Source organism: Gopherus flavomarginatus, chromosome 1, assembly GCF_025201925.1.
Source record: "Gopherus flavomarginatus isolate rGopFla2 chromosome 1, rGopFla2.mat.asm, whole genome shotgun sequence".
NCBI lineage: Eukaryota > Metazoa > Chordata > Testudines > Testudinidae > Gopherus > Gopherus flavomarginatus.
Genome location: NC_066617.1, coordinates 351,559,221 through 351,580,677, shown reverse-complemented (window position 1 = coordinate 351,580,677; position 21,457 = coordinate 351,559,221). Strand labels below are relative to the sequence as shown.

Below are 21,457 nucleotides of genomic sequence, written 5' to 3'. Positions count from 1 at the left end.
AGGGGACTCCCCAAGTGGACCTGTTTGCAACAAGAACCAACAGAAAATACTCTCAATTCTGTTCATGGAACGGGATCAGTCCAGGCTTACTGACAGCTGCTTTTCTTCTATCTTGGAAGAATTTCCTCCTGTACACCTTCCCTTCAGTTCCTTTACTTCATGCCCTGGCATGGCTTCGTCAACACTGGTACTCGACCTTTCTAACCTTGTCAGTTGAGCTTCCGCTGTCTCTCTCATTTGACTTAATTTCCCAGGATCATGGGCACCTGCTCCATCCCAGCTTCTGAGCTCTCCATCTGATGGTGTGGATGCTTCATAGCTGACCCCCTTTGAAAGGTCCTGCTTGAAAGACCTTCAGAAAGTGCTTCTGAATAACCCTGAACTAGGAACACTTACCTGGCTAAGTGGAAGTGCTTCTCCATTTGGTCTCGTCAGAAAGATATATCTCCAGAGCGGGTACTCCTGAACCTTGTACTGGATTATCTTCTAGATTTAAAACAGGCTTTGGATATTAGCTCTATAAGAGTGCATCTGGCAGCTATTTCAGCCTTCCATGTTTCAAAGGAAAGAGATCTACTATCCGCTAACTCCATGGTCACCCAGTTCCTAACAAGGTTAGTCAGATTGTACCCACACATACAAGATCCCTCCTTGGGATTTGAACTTAGGCCTAGCAAAGTTGATGGGACCAGCTTTTGAGTTCCTTGCAACTTGCTTTCTCCATCACCTCTCTATAAAGATAGCATTTCTTGTGGCAGTTACCTCTGCCAGAAGGCTGGACAAGTTGAGAGCCTTAGTTTCAGAGCCCTTCTCTCCCCTCATCCAAAATTTCCCTGAAAGTAATCTCTAGTTTTCATGTTAACCAGGCAATCCATCTACTGACATTCTTCCAAAACCCCATGTGCTCAGGGAAGAGGAAAAACTTCATTCATTGCATGTGAGAAGGGCTTTAGTTTTCTACCTAGGGTACTGTCCTGTAGATCCTCCACGCAGTTCGTTGCGACTGCAGACAGAGTTAAGGGCCTATCAGTTTCCATGCAGAGAATCTCATCCTAAATCTCTTCTTGCATTTGTTTATGTTACCACTTGGCTAACCCCACCAGCTAGAGTATTGGTGCATTTTACTTGAGCACAGGCAACTTTGGTGGCTTTCCTGGCACAATTGCCTATTGTAGACATTTGTAAAGTAGTGACTTGGTCATCAGTCCACACTCTTGCTTCTCATTATGCCATTTCACTGTTCAGTTAGACTCCCGGCCCACCTCCATGTGAGTTTGCTTGTGAGTTGCCTACAGTGGAATGGACATGTGCAATCACTCGAAGAAGAAAAAAAGGTTACCTACCTTTCTGTAATTGTTGTTCTTTGAAATGTGTTGCACATGTCCATTCCACAACTCACCTGCCTTTCCTCTTTCGGAGTCTGTCTGGTCCAAAGAAACAGAAGGGGTTTAGGGCAGCCCCGCCCACCTATACCAGCATGCAGGGGTGTGTGTGGCACTAGAGGGAGCCTGGTATTACTGAGGGAAAAAAAATCTCTGACGACTGTGCCTGGGGCATGTGCACACCTACCATGGAATGGACATGTGCAACACATCTTAAAGAACCAAGTTACAGAAAGATAGGTAATTGTTTTTTTATTTAGCAATTAGTGGCCACATACTAACCTCTGCTGTGCAAATTTTGACAGGGCTGGTGAGAACAGCAAGCTTGTTATGTACTCTCCGTAGCCTCTGTACCCCAAACATCAAGGAAGCCCTTCCACACAGTTGGGGAAATGGCCTTTCTGCTTGATCACGTCTGATCTGACCAAATATCTGTCCAAAAAGTTACTGCAGGCCAAACCATTAAATAATTCCCTCTTTTGCAGTTACAAGTTGTGTGTGTATGTTCACATGCATATGTTTGTGTGTTTCACTGAAGCCCATCAGCAGGGACTACATAGTTTGTAAGGTGTTCAGGAAGCCGAATCCCCAGCTGTTTTTGCAGGGAGCAAACTCCAACCCTTGGCAGGACAACTTAGAAGAATCTGCGAATAGACTCCCATGGAGTTTCCCACTTCCCACTCAAAATTCTGCATTGAAGAGGCATTGGCCTATTAGGGAGACAGCATGATCATGGGAATAGGGCAGCTGACAGAGTTAAGAGAGCTGGGGGGAAGTCACTTAACTGCTCTGTGGCCCAGTAATATGGGGATAACCATGCTTACTCACGTTACCAATGCAATTTGAGATCTACAGGCAAAAAGCACTAACTAATATTTGTCTCTAATTTACTTTAAAATAACTACTCACTCCCTCTCTCTTCTGTAGCTGTGTTATGACTCTTCATACATGCTTCTTTCTCCTCAGAATTCAGATAAAAGAAGAGGAAATTAATCAGCTTCTATTTGAACTAAAGCAACTGAAAGAAAAGAACAAAAAATATCATGAAAGAGTAAGTAAACATGCATCTCTCTCCCATCTTGTGTTCTCGAGTGTATTTTAGCTAGTAAGGCTAAATCATTTGTCATTGTAAACTAAATACACTTATTGTAACTACAGTGTTTGTAGCAATTAATATTTTGCAAAGCCTATTTTGAAAACAAGGTTAGTGAATCACTTTATATTGCTTAAAGAGGCATAATTTTGTCATTCTAAATTATATGTAACAAAGTGGAGCTCTGCTCCAAAAAATAACTGTAAAAATGGGTTGCATGGGTATAATGATTTGGAACTTAGTAAACAGTTCTGTGGCTGTTGCACAAGAAGAAGTAGAATCCAACTCCCTCTCTATTACCCTGGCTGGCTGTGCAGGCTTAAGAGGAATAAAAATCAGTGTGATCTTATTTCTGTCATTTAAGTGAGCAGATAATGACTCTGAATACAGATCTGTTGAATAAGAAGATGCCATTTTATTAATCACTTCTGGTGTAGTGAAGTTGCACAAGTGAAAATGAGGGACTAGTGTGACCTGCAGAACCTCAAATATAGTGGAAAATGGGGAAAAGAGCACAGCTCAACACTCCAGGCAGAGTTTGCAACGTTACTGGATAGAGAAATAACTTACTTGTTGTCAAGGTATTATTCCCACTTTGAACCTTAGCCTCCAGAAAGTGGGGACCTGCATGTACCCCTCTAAACTTAATTCCTAGCTTTGATCTGATAGTGCTGCCACCAACCAGAAATTCCAGTGTCTGGTACACTCCCTATCTCCCCAAAACCTTCCCTGGGGAGCCCAAGACCCAAACCCCTTGGGCCTTAAAACAAAGAGGAATAAACCATTCCCCCTCTTTTCCCCCTCCCAGATTTTCCCCTCCCTGGGTTACCCTGAGAGATCACTGTGATTCAACCCCTTGAATCTTAAAACAGAGAGGAATTAACCTTTCCCCCCACCCCTTTCTTTTCCCCCACCAATCCCTGGTGAGTCCAGACCCAGTTCCCCTGGGTCTTGCACAAAAAAAAAAAATCAATCAGATTCTTAAAAAAAGAAAGCTTTTAATAAAAGAAAGAAAAAGTAAAAACTATTTCCGTAAAACCAGGATGGACAATGTTTACAGGGCTTCAGCTTTACATAAACTAGAGGGACTCCTTCCCCCCTAGCCTAAGTACAAGTTACAGCAAACAGAGGTAAAATATCCTTCCAGCAAAATACACATTTGCAAATAAAGAAAACAAACATAAAGACTAATCCGCCTTCTATCTAGTACTTACTATTTTTGAACATGAGACACTGTTTCAGAAAGACTGGAGAAACCTGGTTGCACGTCTGGCCTCTCTTAGCCCCAAGAGAGAACAAAAAACATCCCAAAAAGCACAAACAAAGACTTCCCTCCACCAAGATTTGAAAGTATCTTGTCCCCCGATTGGTCCTTTGGTCAGGTGTCAGCCAGGTTCACTGAGCTTGTTAACCCTTTACAGGTAAAAGAGACATTAACCCTTAACTATCTGTTTATGACACTTGTAAATTAACCTCACTGAGTCACTTTAGAAACAAAGAAACATGGAACCCCAGGGTACTAATTGTACATGGTCACTGTTCCAGAAGAATCATACTTCAAAGAGAAATTTAGTACAAGGCCTAATTAGGTTAGTATCAGAGCACAGTGAACTTTGGACTCCAGAAATATATATAATGTATTGCTCAAGGAAGACTGGCTCTCTCAATGAAATGAAAGAGTTGGACCTTGGCAATCAAACAGTTTTGCAGACTAGGCTTCTTCCAGAAGGTGAAGTGGACAATAAGGTCCCTTGCCTCCCCTTGCCTTCTGTTTGTAGCGCTTTACTAAGTGATTAGGCCACTGATTTTAAGTCTCCTCTTAGGAGAGTTGTAGCTTCGTGTGGCTGGTGTTTCCCAAATTCCTGCAGCATCTATTCTCTTCCAACTGTGGACTGCTGACATCACTGGAAGCAGCTAATTTGGCTCTGTTCTCCACTGACAGCTCTTGTGATTTTCCCCCTAGTCAGCAGCCAGCTCATGATCTCTCATGGGACTCCTTTCATTTTTTTAGTTCTTGGAGGATATTTTAGAGTATGCTGCAGTACCATTTGTTTTGGTTAGCCTACTTTTGACAGCTCTTTGGGCTCTCTCTTTTTTTCACCCCATTCCTCTGGTCAGTTGGGCACTGATCCTTTGAGAAGCAAAGTGTCTCTGATGCTTTCTGGCTGTGTATTTTATTGGATTCCCATTGGTATGTATTTGGCTTGTATAATACTTAGATCTCGTATGGTGTGGCATTGGGAGCAAACTGACTACATTGGTAGCTGCAGACTCTTTCCAACTAGAGTTTGAGCGACATGATAGAGAGACATGGTACAGTGATCTGAGTACAAACACAGGAACCAGAAAACCCTGGAGTTCTAATTTTGATTGTGATGCTAATTTGCTTCTGTGACTGTGAGCAAGTCATTTAACCTTTCACTGTTTTAGTTCACCATGTGTAAAACAAAGGTGATAGAACGTATGTGGTATGTTGTTATAAGGAATGTTTGTATGGTGCCCAGAATTCTGCTGAATGTAAGCAAATAAATCAGTAATAAGTATTGTTGTTAAAATGCAACATGCAGCCTATATTCTCAGCAATGGGAATATTGAGCAGATTAACAGTCATTTGTTTCCCTTTTCCTGGTGGTAACAGGCTTGAGCTTAGTTATAAACTTCTGGGACTTACAAAATTCCTTCAACTCTACTTTTTGCAAGGGCCCATGCTGTCATAGATCCAAGTGATATTTCAATTTGTTACTCAGGAAGAGATTTTAAACCCCTTTTATTTGTATCTTACTGTTGTTCCTCTCGTAGAATAACTATTTGAAGGAAGAACAGCTGGGACACATCCGCAGTCTGCTAAGCAACTTGAAAACACAGGACAAAGAACTAGAGCAAAAGGAGGTTGTAACCAGGGATGATGTAGAGGCAGCAATGAGGGAGAAATGGCAGTATTTTAGGGACCAAGAAGTGCTTCTGAAAGGTGAGTAGTAAGTTAGTTATGGAAGTGCTGTTTGCAGTTTTCCATAGTTAGGATTGAGTTGAATTTTGTACTGAAGCAGCACCATCTAACCCCAGTCTGGTGTCAGGCTGCTAGCATCTTCCTCAGTTTCCCCTCACTCAAGTTGCATCTCCCAGCCTTCCAGCCTGGTTTGATTGCTACAGTGTTTTGGCCAGCCAAGTCAATAAAGAAAAATTCCCAGAAGGGTATCGACATTGAAAAAACACAACGCGGCCTTCCACCCTCAGTCTCAAACTGGGCACAGCCTCCTCCTTCCTGAGGGCTTGTCTTTTCATCTGATTTCAGAACTCTTCAGCTTGCCCTCTGGGATCAGCTTTCTGCCCTTCCCTGGCTCTGCTCAGTCTCTTCCCTCAGACCAGGACCATCCCCAGGGCGGAGCAGGGCCTGGGACATAGGTGCTGAGTTTCTAATCTGCTGGGGAGTGCTCACCTTGGCTCCGCCCCATTCCACTCCTTCCCCCCAGGCCCCGCGCACCTCTTCCCACCCTGCCTCTTCACTGCCCAGTTCCACCCCTTCCCCCAAGGCTCTGCCCCTTGGCTCTTCCCTGCCTCTTCCCACCCTGCCTCTTCCCTACCCAGTTCTGCCCCCTCCCGCAAGCACGCTGCACCCTCGCTCCTCTCTCCTCCCCCCACCAACACCACCTGACACTGCAAAACAGCTGATCCATGGCAGGTGGTGGGTGCTGGAAGGGGGAGGGGAGGTGCTGATCGGCGAGGCCCGCTGGCAGGCAGGAGGGGCTGGGGGGAGTGGGAAGTTCTGATGGGGGTCTCTTCGCCCTCCTCCCCGCCGCTTGCCTCCCCATTTGCCTCCTCCCCCTGCTTGTCTACCCACCTCCCGCCTCCCTCCCCTCCTGCACAGGGCCCCCCAAATTGCAGGGCGCAGGGCAGTCGCCATACCCAAGAGATGGCTCTATGTCAGACCTTCCTTTGGGGGGTTTGTTTGGGTCTCTTCCCAGTCTCCACCAAGCATCAATTCCCAGCACTGGCTCTCCACAGTCCTCTGTCTTATCTCCACTCCAGAAGGCCTGATTTAGCCTCATGACCTGCCTCTCATGTGACTTTGATCATTTTCTCCACATGGGAAAGTTAGTAAAGTGTGTTCTGAATACATGCAGAGATTCTTTTAGGATTAGTAGCCATTTATTGCTGTTATGCTTCACAGCTGAAAGTTTCTTTTTCCTCAGAGGCTGAGGAATAATGTTCTACTACAGCAATTCCCAGCACTGCCCTCTTTCAAACTGGCTGACATTTCCTATTGTTCTTAGTAGGACTGATGCCCTCAGTTTAAAATGATCTCTTTCAAAATGTTCATGGTCACCTATTGTTCCCAGCCAGGGAAAATGGTGGTCCCTGAGAATGTAGAAGGCCAGGATTTTGTAATAAGTTATAGGATATGAGATTTCCTCCTCCACTCCCATTGAAAGCTCCCTAACTGAAAAAAAATTGATACAAAAAATTGACAGAAAAAAGGATTCACCCTTCTGGTTTTGTTATTTTAATAGAGCTGCGTTCCAAGATAAATGAAGTTGAGCATAAATTACTGGTAAAACAGGCTGAGAAGGATTACTGGTTAGAGTACAAAAACGTGGGAAGTGGAGAACATGCCAAACAGATCAAGCTCCTAGAAAATGATATCCACGGACTCAAAGATGACCTTGAGCAAATGACAGGTCAGTATGGCAAGGTCAATACAAGTACATATAATGCATAAATAAGCTACAGTCTTCATTTGCAGAAAGTAATTTGTGCTCAGACTAATTACATCCATTTAAGCCAAAATATTTAGTTCTATATATCTGTATGTAGGCAACTAAATAAAAGCAACTTACTTTTCTGAGGTGCTCCACGGAAGTCCAGGGAATGTTGCAGATGTGCAATACCTTTGAAAATCAGGCTGCTTTTACATAAGTGGCTAAAAACAGATTATGGAGCCTAATTTTAGGTACCTTAGTTTGAAAGTGTTGGTTTGTGCTCATTGTGTACCATGCTTCACAGGTTTCCATTTGAAAGCTCCTTTAACACAGGAGAAATTTTAGATCATTTTTGGGATTGGTGAAATTCAGATCTAGTATAATCAGGTGCCCATGGAGCTTCACCTGGTTACACAAGAACTGCATTTAGCTTACTGGTAACAAAGTCCCATATTTGCAGCTTTGCAAAATCCTCAACATGAATATGTGCAAATTCAAGACACAGTTTAAGTTCTGATGGAGCATATGTAAGAGCATAGATAAACAGTAGTGATGTGTGCTCTATAAAACCATTATATAGATTCATCTGTATAGAGGACTTTTAAATAATATGCCAGTTATCTAGGTGTTAGGTAACTCTTATTATTTAAAAGAACGTCCTGATTTTTTTCCCCTTGTAACACTCTTAGTATTCATTACCACAGCCAAGCAGCTGGTAGTGACAGGCAGCGACACCACTGTGAGAATGGTCCCCGTACAGTTGGTGCCAACTATTACCAAGCATCAGATGCTGCAGATAAGAACCATTATATTATTCTCTTGTCTTCCCCAGGGTAATTGTTCTGAAAACATACTTTATCTTGATAAAGATCTGAACTGTTTTCCCTATTGCATGTTAGCCTGTCAATATTTTAAGTAACTACCATGGAAAGACTGGTATTTTGCGCTTTGTCTTTTCCCTGTTTTAAATCAGTTCAAAATGTTATTGCACCAAGATGTAAAGCAGAAAATAGAATGAACATTTATATAGATTCATCAATCTTTAAGGCCGGAAGAGACCATTATGATAATCTAGTCTCTTTCATACAGTGATTCTTGCATCTAATCCAATAATGTGTTTGAACTAAATCATATTTTTAGAAAGATTTACTGTTATTTATATTGCTGTAGCATTTAGGAGCCCTAATCATGCACCAGGACCCCATTTTGCTGGGTGCCATACAAACACAGAACACAAAGACAGTCCCTGCCTGAAGGAGCTTACAGTCAAAAGACAAGAGACAAAAAATGGTGGTTCTTTGAGTGACTGCACATGTCCAGTCCACTTCAGATGTGTGTACGCCCAATGCACAGTTGTCAGAGATTTTTACTTCAGTGGTACCCATCAAGGTGGCACATGTGCCCTTGCACTGCTGGACCGTGGCAGAAATGGCAGAGCTGCCCTCAACATTCTTTAGTTCCTTCTTATTGCCTGTGATAGAGGTTGGAGCATTCCCCATGCTACTACAAGCTTTCCCTTGCTTCTAATGTTGTATAGAGTTGATACTTGATTAACAGCTAATAGTTTTAGTGTTAGGATAGTTTAATAGTAGCTTTCCTTTTATTGGGGTACTTTTTGCATTCTTATGTTCCTGACATTTGGGAACTAGTGATCCACACTCCAGGTGCCTGAAGTGCCTAGGAAAACCTCATGTCCAAGACAGGTACCAAATATGCAGGGACTTTAAGCTCAAAACTACAAAAAGAATAGGAAATTCAGACTAAAATACTTTCTGGGGTGGGCTGAGCCGCTCAGTTGCTGCTCTGGGGTTCCCGCTGCTGGCCCCCTGCCAGCTGGGGTCCCACTGCCGGTCCCACTCAGTGCCCACTGCTGGCCTGGGTGAAGGAACCCCAGGCTGGCAGCGGGCTGAGACCCCGACTGGCAGAAGCCGGTGGCCAGAACCCCAGAGTGGTGGTGCGCTGAGCTGCTCAGTCACTGCTCTGGGGTTCCAGCTGCTGGCCCCTTGCCAGACGGAGTCCCTGCCACAGCCCCACTCACCTTGCTTTCGGTTGGAGTTCCAGCGCAGGCCCCCTGCCAGCCAGGGTCCAGGCTTCTGGCCCTGCTCAGCCCTACCAGCTGCCAGCTCCACTCACCTCAGCTGCTGATCTGGGGTTCCAGCCACTGACCTCCTGCCAGCTGGTTAACAACTGATCACTCAGAAGCCTGTGTGCAGCCTAAAGTATCCAAATACATGCCAGACATTGGAAAACTCAGTAAGGAAAAGCAAGGGCAAGGATCACACTAAACTGATAAGATCTGCATTTTAATTTAATTTTAAATAAAGCTTCTGAAACAATTTGAAAACCTTGTTTACTTTACATATAACAGTAGTTTGGTTATATAATATATAGACTTAGAGACCTTGTAAAAAACGTTAAAATGTATTACTGGCACGCGAAGCCTTAAATTAGAGTGTATAAATGAACACTCGGCACAGCACTTCTGAAAGATTGCCGACCCCTGGTCTAACCTGTTCTTAAAATGTCTCCAATGACTGAAATTGTACAACATCCCTAGGTAATTATTCCAGTTCTTAACTACCCTTACAGTTAGGAAATTTTTCCTAATGTCTAACCTAAATCTCTCTCGCTGCAATTTAAACTCATTACTTCTTGTCCTGTCCTCAGTGGTTAAAGAGAACAATTTATCACCCTCCTCTTTATAACAACCTTTTACATACTTGAAGACTGTTATCATGTCTCCTCTCAGGCCACGTCCACACTACAGAGTAAAATCGAAATTAATAAAATCGATTTTATAAAACAGGTTTTATAAAATCGATTTTACGTGTCCACACTAGGGCACATTACTTCGGTGGTGTGTGTCCATATTCCCAGGCTACCATCGATTTCCGGAGCGGTGCACTCTGGGTAGCTCAGTAAAAGAATGGGACCAATAACTTCGATTTCCGTCCACACTAACCCTAAATGATATAGTAATATCGATTTTAGGGTTACTCCTCTCGTTGAGCAGGAGTACAGAAATCGATTTTAAGCCCCCTTAAAATCGATTTTAAGTGCCTTGTAGTGTGGACGGGTACAGCGTTAAATCGATTTAACGCTGTTTATATCGATTTAACGCTGTAGTGTGGACCAGGCCTCAGTCTTCTCTTCTCCAGACTAAACAAATCCAAGTTTTACAGCCTTTCTTCTTATATCACGTCTTCTAGACCTTTAGTCATTTTTGTTGCTATCTTCTGAACTTTCTCTAATTTGGCCTCCTCTTTCCCAAAGTGTGGTGCCCAGAACTGGACACAATACTCCATCTGAGGCCCTCATTGCTAGTTAGAGTGGAAAAATTACTTCTCATGTCATGTGTACAACACTCCTGCTAATCCATCCCAGAATGATATTCACTTATTTTGCAACACTATTGTATCGCTGACTCATATTTAGTTTGTGATCCACTATAACCCCCAAATCCTTTTCTGCAGTATTCCTTCCTCCGCAGTCATTTCCCATTTTGTATTTGTGCAATTGATTGTTCCTTCCTAATTGTAGAACTTTGCATTTATCCTTCTTGAACTTGATCCTATTCATTTTAGTCCGTTTCTCCAGTTTGTCAAGATCATTTTTGAATTCTAATCCTGTACTCCAAAGTTCTTGGAACTCCTCCCATCTTGATATCATCCGCAAACTATATAAGTGTACTCTCTAAGCCATTATCCAAATAATTGGTGAAGATATTGACTAGAACCGGACCCAGAACAGATTCCTGCAGGACCCCACCTGATATGCCGGGGGGGGCAAACTACAGCCTGGGGGCCACATCCAGCCCTTCAGACATTTTAATCTGGCCCTCGAGCTCCTGCCAGGGAGCAGGGTCCGGGGCTTGCACCGCTCCACATGTACTGTGGCTCTGTGCGGCTCCTGGAAGCAGTGCATTGTCTCTCCTCCGGCTCCTATGCATAGGGTCACCCATGGGGCTCTGCAGCTCCCATTGGCTGGGAACCTTGGCAGCGCCTGTAGACGGGGCAGTGTGCTGAGCTGCCTGACTGCACCTCCATGTAGGAGCTGGAGGGGGACGTGCCGCTGCTTCCCAGAGCTGCTTGCGGTAAGCGCTGCCTGGAGCCTGCGCCCCTGACCCGCGCCTGCACCCCAACCCCCTGCCCCGATCCCCCTCACGTCCTCCAAATCCCTTGGTCCCAGGCTGGAGCACCATCCTGCACCCCCCAACCCCTCAGCCCCACCCCCACCCCAGAGCCTGTACTGCCCGCCAGTCATCCCCTCCTGCACCCCTGACCCAGCCCGGAGCCCCCTCCTACATCCTGAAGTCCTCAATTGTGGCCTCACCCCGGAGCCTGTACCCCCAGCTGGAGCCTTCACCCTCTCCCTCACCCCAACCCCCAATTTCATGAGCATTTATGGCCCGCCATACAATTTCCATACCCAGATGTGGCCCTCGGGCCAAAAAGTTTGCCCACCCCTGCGATATGCCCTTCTAGTTGATTGTGAACCATTTATAACTACTCACTGAGTTTGGTTTTTCAAACCATAGTGTAAGAACATTTGTCAGTAACCTAGTCCCAGATTTGGACCTTAGCGTCCAAAATATGGGGGTTAGCATGAAAACCTCCAAGCTTAGTTACCAGCTTGGACCTGGTACTGCTGCTACCACCCAAAAAATTAGAGTGTTTTGGGGCACTCTGATCCCCCCAAAAACCTTCCCTGGGGACCCCAAGACCCAAATCCCTTGAGTCTCACAACAAAGGGAAATAAACCTTTTCCCTTCCCCCCCCTCCCGGTGTTCCTGGAGAGATACACAGAAGCAACCTCCGTGAATCTAAACAGAGGGATTCCACCCTCCCCGTTCCCAGCCTGGAGAACAGAATTACCAAGAGTCAATCTCTCTTCCCCCCTCACCCAGAGGGAATGCAAAGTCAGGCTAGTACATCTAACACACACAGGTTTTCCCCTGGCTTCTTCCTCCCACCAATTCCCTGGTGAGCTGCAGACCCAATTCCCTGGAGTTCCTCACTAAAGAAAAACTCCAACAGGTCTTAAAAGAAAGCTTTATATAAAAAAGAAAGAAAAATACATACAAATGGTCTCTCTGTATTAAGGTGACAAATACAGGGTCAATTGCTTAAAAGAAATATGAATAAACAGCCTTATTCAAAAGAATACAGTTTAAAGCACTCCAGCAACTATAGACATGTAAATACAAAACAAAAAACCACTTTGTACTCACAACTTGGAAACAGAAGATTAGAAAGCAGGAAATAGAAAAAATCCTTCTCTAGCTGAGAGAGATTCAGGCAGAAGACAAAGAACTCAGACACAAACTTCCCTCCACCCAGAGTTGAAAAAAGTCTGGTTTCCTGATTGGTCCTCTGGTCAGGTGTTTCAGGATACTTTTTTTTTTTTTCAGGTGAAAGAGACATTAACCCTTAGCTATCTGTTTATGACAACATTACAATAGGTTCGTTTAGGTCCGTGGTTTTCAACTTGTGTTTTGTGGACCCCTGAGGGTCTGCAGACTATGTCTAAGGGGTCTGCAAAAGGTTGTCATTATCATAGAACATTGGTTTTCAACAGTGGTCCATGGACCACTGGGGGTCCACAGACTATGTCTAAGATTTCCAAAGGGGTTCACACCTCCATTCAAAATTTTTTAGGTGGTTGCAAATGAAAAAAGTCGAAAACCACTGGTTTAGGCTGTGTTTCCCTAGTTTGCTTATGAGAAGGTCATGAGAGAGAGTATCAAAAGCCTTACTAAAGTCGAGATATATCACATCTATTGCTCCCCACCCCCAGGATCCAGAAGGCTTGGCAGCCTGTCAAAGGAGGATACTAGGTTGTTTCAACGTGATTTGTTCTAGACAAATCCATGTTGACTGTCACTTATCACCTAATTATCTTCTAGGTGCTTACAAATTGATTGCTTGTTTATTTGCTCCATTATCTTTCTGGGAACTGAAGTTAAGATTTTGATGATTCCCCATTGACTATTACTCTCTGAGATTTGTCAGTTGGCCAGTTCTTAATTCATTTAACATGTGCTCTATTATTGTGTAGTGCCAATTCTTTAATCAGAATGTTGGGCAATATAAAGTGAAAGCCTTACAAAAGTCTAAGACTATGTCTATACTACAAGCTAAGGATGTGATTCCCCTGTTCATGTGCATATACTAATCCTAGCTTTCATTGACCGAGCGTGAGTATATATAGCGGAGGCATGGCAGAGCAGTGCCAAGTACGTACTCACCATTTTCAGTCGGGTTTGCGTGCCTTTGCTGCTGTTGTCTGTGAGACCAGGGCTACACTGTTATGTTACACTCTCACTGAGCTGTCACAAGTCTGTGTACATGAGCAGAGGAAGCACATTCCTAGCTCATAGTGTAGATATATCCTATCTATATAGAATATAAAATCATACAAAGCACAGGACTTGGTGGTGATGGGGGCTTGGGCTAGCCACCTGGGTACATACTCTGACTCCCTCTTGGGTTTGTACTTATGTTGCTCACCCAGGCTGAAGCCTGTGCCTCCACATCTACACTGCTCTTTTTACCCATGCTAGCTAGAGTAAACCCAGCATGGTACATTTCCCTGTGCTACGCTCACATCCTCATGGTAATATCAACATGCTCTAAAGAGATGCTGGCTGTAGTGGCCTGTGAGATCAGTAACACCAAGTCAGTTATCTCATCATCTGCAGAGGGAATCAGTGTCACCTAATGACTTCTGCTTTTTGAAAGAATATTATAGACATACTCTGGAAACGACGAAAGAAAAAATGGACAGATTGGTTGAGAAACAAATGAACGAAAAGAAGGAATGGGCTACTGAGGTACTTTTTCTGCTTTTATACTGAATGCTAATCGTGTCTTGATTACAAATACTCATTCTCTTCTTATTGATTTTTAACTGGATTGTAAAAAAAAGACTGACTTGGGCTTTCATTAGTGGAATGACAGGGTATCTTATGGGTTGGAACAGAATAAAATGAACTGTAAAATATTTTGTTGGCCAATATTGTAGTGTTCTTTAGTCAAAGAGCTTTTACAAATGTCAGTAGCATCATCCCTATTTTAGAGTTGGGGAAACTGAGGCACAGAGGCTCACTCAAGAACTTGACATTTTTACTGGGAATTTAATTTTTAAAAATAAAAATTAGTGAAAATTTCTAAGAGTGTGGGATTTACAATAAAATGTTGAATTTGTAATAAAAAATACAGAAAGTGACATGTTTTACATTTACAGACAAATGTTAATGTCCAAATATTGATATTTCTCACAATTTAAAAAAATCTCAAAAAATAAATGTAAACATGAACATGTGGAACAAAAAAAGGCAAATACAGAGTTTCAGTTTAGAATTTCAACTTAAAGAACTTTTGACATTTCAAAAAATCATGAATAAGTATTTTCGGAATGCTGTCTTTGCAGAAACAAAACTGGCAACGATCAAAGCCCTACTCCTGCATACACATATTCTTAGTTTCAAACATTTGAGTAGTCCCGCTGAAGTTAAACATGTGCATAAGTGTTTGCGAGTTTGAAGAGTTAGTATGTTTTTTTCTTGAAGTTTTATATCATATTGTTTTCTCACTCAAGAATCAAGATTGATCCAAGAGTGGACCAAAATGGTCAAAAAGTTAGAAAAACATACGTCAGTTTTCTGTAGTCTAACGACGAACAGTTAGATTTCATCAATATATGTGAGATCTGATTCTTCTCTCATTTATACCAGTGTTAGTATCCAATCAACAAAGTGATCTATGCTGATGGATCTGTATGTCCATCAGTACGATTCCACACTTCATTAGATCCTTTTGAAGATTAGAGGTTTAGCTTCACTGACTTCAGTTAAGTTACTCCTGATTTACAATGGTGTGAAAAGAGAATCAGACCCATGGATTGTAAACGTGATGTTAAACAACGGATTCCTGGTAGTTCATTTCTTACATGAATCAATAATGAAGACAAACCTCTGATCCTGCAATCAAATTCACTAGTACGGACCTCTGTACCTGAAAGGCGCCGCAAAGGATCAGGACCACAACACTGAATTTGTGGTATTGCCTTCCTTCTGTTGCAAAAGTCTGATTTCACACAGATAAGATTATGACTTCAGTGCAGGATAAATCAGAAATAGCAGATATGGCGGGGAGGGAGAAAGCTCTTATTTAGGGAAACTCATATCAGAAATAATAACTGGTCACAAATTGCATTGGACTGGAACATCTGTAAGGAATAGCTGATTTGAGGGCTAACCCTCCTGCCTACCCCATGGCAGAGCCCCTTCAAGTCTCCCAAGAGAATGGTATAGGGGAACCTTGAACAGTTTCTAGTTCCCTATGTGGATATTTCTTGCCTAGAGGACTAAACTGCCCATTAGAAATGTTTTCCTCAGGTATGTGCCATTGTCAAAGTTCTGTCTTCAGAGAAGATCTGAAATTCTGTTTTCTCAGAATGCCGTAAAGCACATTGACAAAACCAGTCACAGGGAGATTGAAGAAAACGAATGGCTGAAGGAAGAGGTAAAAGGAGTATCTGGTTTTTCACACCATGGTAATTAGGATTTGAATTTAGTGGTGGTGTGTAGTCATCACTTTGCTTCTTATTGTAGGCCTCTAAGGCCTTCAGCAAGAAAGGTGAGCAGATGTTGTCCTAAGTAAGCCACAGTTGTGAGGGAAAGACAGGTTCTCTGTTTGTGACATCAACATGTCAAGATGCATATCCTGTCACAATTTCAGTGACAGCCAGAATCATGTCTCTGCTAGTGACTACACCACTCCATACAATCAGCTGTTTAATAAGTAGAAATGTACGAGATCATCCAGTATACAATTTTAGGGCTCAGTTCTTCAAACGTTTACAGAATGTAGTTTAAATTTGTATTAAAAGCCTGGTGTTGCAATTTTGCAATAAAATAGGCACCAGCTTCCTCTGGGCTTGGGGCGTGCTCAACCCCCCGCTCCGCCCCAGACCTTGCCCCCACCTGACCCATTCATATCCCCACCCCAATCCTGCCTCTTCTTGCCCCTACTCTGCCTCAGACCCCAACCCTTCCTTTCTCCCAAGTCCCCACCCCATCTCTTTCCACCCAGTTATGCTCCCTCCTCTGAGTGCGCCCCATCCCCACTCCTCCCCCTTCCTCCCAGAGCCTCCTGCATGGCGTAAACCAGCTGTTTTGGGGTGGGTGGGAGGTGCTGGGAGGAAGGGGGGAGGAGTTGATTGGTGAGGCTGCTGATGAGCAGGTGGTGTGGGGGAAGGGGGAAGCTGGCTGTCAGTAGGTGCTAAGCACCCACTAATTTTTTTCCGTGGGTGCTCCAGGGCCGGAGTCAGTGCTTATGATTCCAGATGAGGTCTCACCAGTGCCTTAACACTTCCATGTCTCTACTGGAAATGCCAGTGACCTGTCCATGACTTTTACTACAGTATATATCCCTAACTAAAACTTGAGCAGAGGGGCTGCAGGTGCTGGTGGGGGAGGGAGGTGGACCAGGGATACCACTGGTGCTAGCGGAGGTGGCTCGGAACCCCTGCTGGTGCTGGGGGGGGGGGTTGGTGGGGCTGGCTCCCTACCCGGCTCTGCCTGTCCCTGCAGCTCCTAGGTGGCGGAGGGGCCAGGGGACTCCGCATGCTGCTCCCGCCACAAGCGCCAGCTGTGCAGCTCCCATTGGCCAGGAACTGCAGTCAATGGGAGCTGCGGGGGCGTAGCCTGTGGACATGGGCAGCGCGCAGAGCCTCTCTGGCCCTTCAGCTACAGAGCCATGCCCGTGGAAGCAGGGGAGCCTCCCACCCAGGTAAGTGCCCCCCCCACCCCACCAACCCCTAGCCCCCTCCCACACACCCAAACTGTTGCTGCCGGTCTACAGGCTACCCCCTGAGCCAGCACTGGCTGCTACAGAAGTCCGTGACAGACTCGCAGCCTTACTCATAGTCATTCCGTGATGAACCAATAGATTCAGGTCTTTCTGCTCTTGACCTCCTGTGTTGTCTAAGGCAACAGAAGGGGCTAGTGTGACACGGGATAAGAACTCAGGAAGCTCCTGGATCGTGACCCTTTGTGCAGGTCCCCCTCTCTTTCAAGATTACCTCATGTTTTTCTCATCTGTGACAGGTTGAAATATACCGAAAGGAAGTAAGTGACTTGGAAGCATCTGCTCAGCTACTAGAAGAAGAAAATATATATATGATTAGGAGCCTGTTTAACTGCAGACTTCAAAATCTTAAAATATCAAGGTAAGAATGGTTCCATTTACAGACGTAGGCCCAGATCCTCAAAGATATTTAGACGCGTAACTTCCATTGATTTCAGTGGGCATTTGAAGCCTACATACTTTTGAGAATCTGGGTCCTAGAAACTACTTCTGCTGCCTCCACAGCCATTTAGTGTCCCTGGGCAGCAGAACCAATGCAGCTTTCCTATTCAAAAGAGGCAGGATTTGAGGATGTTGGGGGCATGATTTGAAGCTCAGCTACCTTGTAACCCTGTATGCACCAGCACATAGGGATCAGGATATGGGCGTGGAAGAGCTGGATTATCTCCTGCTGTACAGATCACACATCGCCCCCGGCTCACACTTTAGGGTTGCAGTCCTATGGTGCTGGGAGGAAGAATTCCTTCTTGCCACACCTCCCCCTATATCTAGCTGTGCAGGCTGGACACCAGGGCGTAGCTCTGCTCCTTATTGTTGGTTCAAATATTTGAGGGCGTGAAGGCTAATATGCTAATTCAGTTTTTTCATTCCCAAGTACCGCAGATGACGTGCTGTACTAAGCAGAAATAAGGAAGAGGCTCTTTCATGGCACTGGAAGGGTACATTGCACAGCATGAAGTTCCTTCACATCTAATGGCGCTAACTTATTCCTCAAAAGAGGATTAATTTAGCACATGTGGTATCATAATCTCTGGTGTTACACAGTATGTTTATCACTCATCTGTTTACTGTCCCTGCCCCAGGATTTCAGCCGTGCTGTAGCAGTCACATCTTAACCACAAAAGGGGGTCTCTAACTCTCCTTGCTAGAAGAACCTTAGACTGCTTCTAAGTGAAGACTTTCCGCTCTGGTTTGGACCGTGTACTGATCCAAGACTGCATTTGCCTTCTTTGAATTTTATGGCAGACTTGAATTTGGGATACAAAAGAGCATAGTCATTAAGCTACCTGGCTGCCTCAATCACATTTTTAAACCATTGCATTATTCTGAGCTTGCAGTTAAATGTCAGATGGCTTTTCGAGTACATCTTTTCTGAAAACAAGGCATAGTTAATTGTTCCACTTTCTAGGGAAATATGTTCAGAGCTCTAATGTCATGTGTTTTTTTAAAATTCCATAGGCATTTATTTCTTACCCAGGGAGCTGGCCTGCAAATTCAAGGAGAGGAATTGCTTAGTGAGGACTTGGAAGGACTACAGTGTAGAGATTATGCAGGTAATGCACATGTCAAAAAGTCATGGAACTTTATAAGTAATCTTACATTAAGCGCTTTTCGTCTGCAAAGTCCTTTGCAAACATTCTAGTTTACATGGTGATCATTTAATCTACCACTGAAATGCAGTTACCTTGGGTTTAGCAGCCTGCACAGCAGCTCTACATCACAGTGCAGGACAGGAAGAAAATAATACACTATTGTGTTAAGTGAAATAGATATTTAGGTCAGTAGGATGTAGTTTCCCAAAATGGAACTGGGCCAGGCTAGATTGCTAGGATCAACTGCCTTGTGCAAAAAGATGCCTTGGATTTTTACTGCTCACGAATCATCGTATATTGTCTTACATCTCATCCCAAAGATGTTCCTCCAGCAGTACAGTGACCCATGGTCTAAGAGGATGGTCTCAGTGTGTCTGTCCAAGGCACATGAGGAATTAACTGACAACTTGAGAGATATTCCACTGGATTGTGCGATATAAAGTGGTGCTATTGGTAGAGCAGCAGTATCTCAGTGACAGCATGTGCATTATGGCATAAAACTATTTACTCTTGTCCATTGCTCTTTTTTTACCTGTCCATAATGTATATTTGGGAGTCTCCCTGGCAACCTCATAGTAAAGATTACAAACAATTTCCATGATAAACCTTATTTCTAACCTTCACAAAGTATAACCCCATTACATCTCATTGGACTTCCCCCCAAAAGCAAAGAGAGATGCTGGAGATGAAAGCACCAAGAGCACAGCACCCCTAGCCATAGAGAAGGAAGTGTTTTCAGATACTCAGTCTGAGGCAGAGGCCGAGAAGCAGGAAGACAGCTATGAGGATCTGCGGGGAGAGCCAATGGCTTCTGCTCTCAACTACCTATTGTATGAAGATGAAAAAGATATCCAGGTAATGGATACAATCAATGGGGCTTCTTTCACTTACTCTGGTGCTAGCCTTTTTTAATCAGGAAATGAGCTACCAGCAACACTGGTTCAGCTTTCAGTACTATTATGGTGAAAGGTGCTGTTGGCTTCCACATTTGGGGTTATAGATACACTGTATAAGCAGCCAGGGTGACGCTCCCCATGAAAAGAGTTGGAGATGCTGCCATAGAGATACTGCAAGTGTGCGGTATTGTGTGGGTTCAAATGCTCTCCTTTGTCTGGGCCTTAGACGTTTCTGAAGTTGGGGCTAGGAAGGGTAAATGGCCAGGCCACCTCTTCCAGACCTCACTGTCTGTGGGGAGGCTTGGACTATGTCTACATTGCACTTTTCTTATTCAAACTTTTGTTGGTCAGGGGTGTGAAAAAAAAACACTTTGTCCGTGGGAAACGCCCTCCCGCTGACAAAGCTACCACCCCTCATTGGGGCTGGTTTGAATTTGTCAGCAGGAGAGCTCTCGGCTACACGGCACACCTTACGGTGGCAAGGCTTGAGTGGCACAGCTGTGCCACTGTAAACTGCGCAGTGTAGACATCCCTTTGGACTAGGGCTTCCCAGGTGTAAGTGCAAAGGGGCATAGAGTGTATTTAAAGCTATTGAATCCCAGACTGAGTTGGCAGGGCTGGCAGTTGGAACTGGAACCCTTTTTTACTTGTAAACTAAGTACATTTGATATGGAAATTGTTGAACATGGAACCCCTTGAGGACATCTTTACCGAGTCTCTTTAAAAAGGAAAACAATCATCTTCTGAAGTGCCTCTCTCTTGCCATGCAATTGCTGATGAACAATATTCCCTCTCTTCTGCAACTCCAGGAATTCTCAAAACTGGGTGCCCTGGGGATGAAACTGATGAGTGCAGTGGGAAGAGCCATGCCTATTCATGAAGAACTGAGAGAAATGTCAAGCAAATGCCAGTTTGAAGAGAGTTTTGATACCTATAAATCAGAGGGCCACATCACATACCGCATGATCAAATCTGTGTTTACTTAGGAACAAAAGGCCCTGGTTGGTTAAAAATAGTCTAATTCTTGTTGCTCGTTTAGAAATGTAATTTGAAGTTCATTAAATCTTTGATCTGTTTTCCAGGTAATCTGTGACACAATGCTTTATGGAAGCTCTTTCCTTAAATACCTAAAGCATTAAATATTAGACTATTTAAATAGCTGGCTGCATTAACAGGCATGTCTCTAGACGGCTAATATAAAGGTTTCTTTCCGTAGTACTGTAGACAGTGGGCATGAACCTGCACATTCCTTGTGCAGTGTAAACTCCCACTAATGTAGATGGGGTGTAGCTAGTTCAGGATCAGGGTCAATATTTGACTTCTATGGTCCCTACTTGCAGTCTTCCAGATACAGAATTCTAGTTTGATTAGACATTACAAACAGATAAACATAGGCTGATATAAAAGGTGGAAGCTGCTAAGTATTTACTACTCGGTTTAAGCAAAGTACAGTATGTTGAGAATAATCCAAACTATTGCCAAAATATTTGGTTGAATGATTTTCTTTTCACTCCTGTAAATCAAAAGATCAGATACATTTTAATAAATGCATGAAATTAAACTGCAACACCAGAAAGTGGATTTAAAACTGTATATATTCTTCAATGAAAGCAGGGGTCTCAGACTCAATTTGCCTTAGGGCCAGCGCCAGTCCTCAAATCCTCCCAGCGGGCCAATGTCACTCATACTGTCCAGAACCTGCCCCCCAAAAACTCCACCCCCCAAAAAAACTCTGCCCCCCACCTGCCTAAGGCTCTGGGACGCAGTTTGGGTGGGGAAGGTGGTCTGGCGTAGGGAATTGAGGTGCAGACTCTGGGAGGGAGTTTGGGTGCAGAAGGCGTGAGAGGTTGCACTCTGGGAGGGGTGCAGGCTCTGTGGTGGAGTTTGGGGGCAGTAGGAGGTGTGGGGACCAGGTGCAGGCTCTG

The 21,457-nt window shown here is 44.1% G+C and overlaps 1 protein-coding gene across 2 annotated transcripts in view; it reads left to right on the top strand.

Moving 5' to 3' along the window:
• CCDC83 (coiled-coil domain containing 83) overlaps positions 1-21,099 on the top strand; it is a 48,259-nt gene extending 27,160 nt beyond the window's left edge. The window contains exons 3-11 of one of the 2 annotated variants that reach the window (XM_050941935.1): positions 2,349-2,433; positions 5,275-5,443; positions 6,984-7,151; positions 13,913-14,004; positions 15,629-15,697; positions 17,284-17,405; positions 18,503-18,597; positions 19,304-19,491; positions 20,342-21,099. In XM_050941935.1, coding sequence (XP_050797892.1) covers positions 2,349-2,433; positions 5,275-5,443; positions 6,984-7,151; positions 13,913-14,004; positions 15,629-15,697; positions 17,284-17,405; positions 18,503-18,597; positions 19,304-19,491; positions 20,342-20,518 — 1,165 coding nt within the window. In that variant the 3' untranslated portion in view covers positions 20,519-21,099. The remainder of the gene's footprint in view (positions 1-2,348; positions 2,434-5,274; positions 5,444-6,983; positions 7,152-13,912; positions 14,005-15,628; positions 15,698-17,283; positions 17,406-18,502; positions 18,598-19,303; positions 19,492-20,341) is intronic. The other variant, XM_050941944.1, reaches the window with a different exon arrangement.
• Positions 21,100-21,457: the final 358 nt, after the last annotated feature.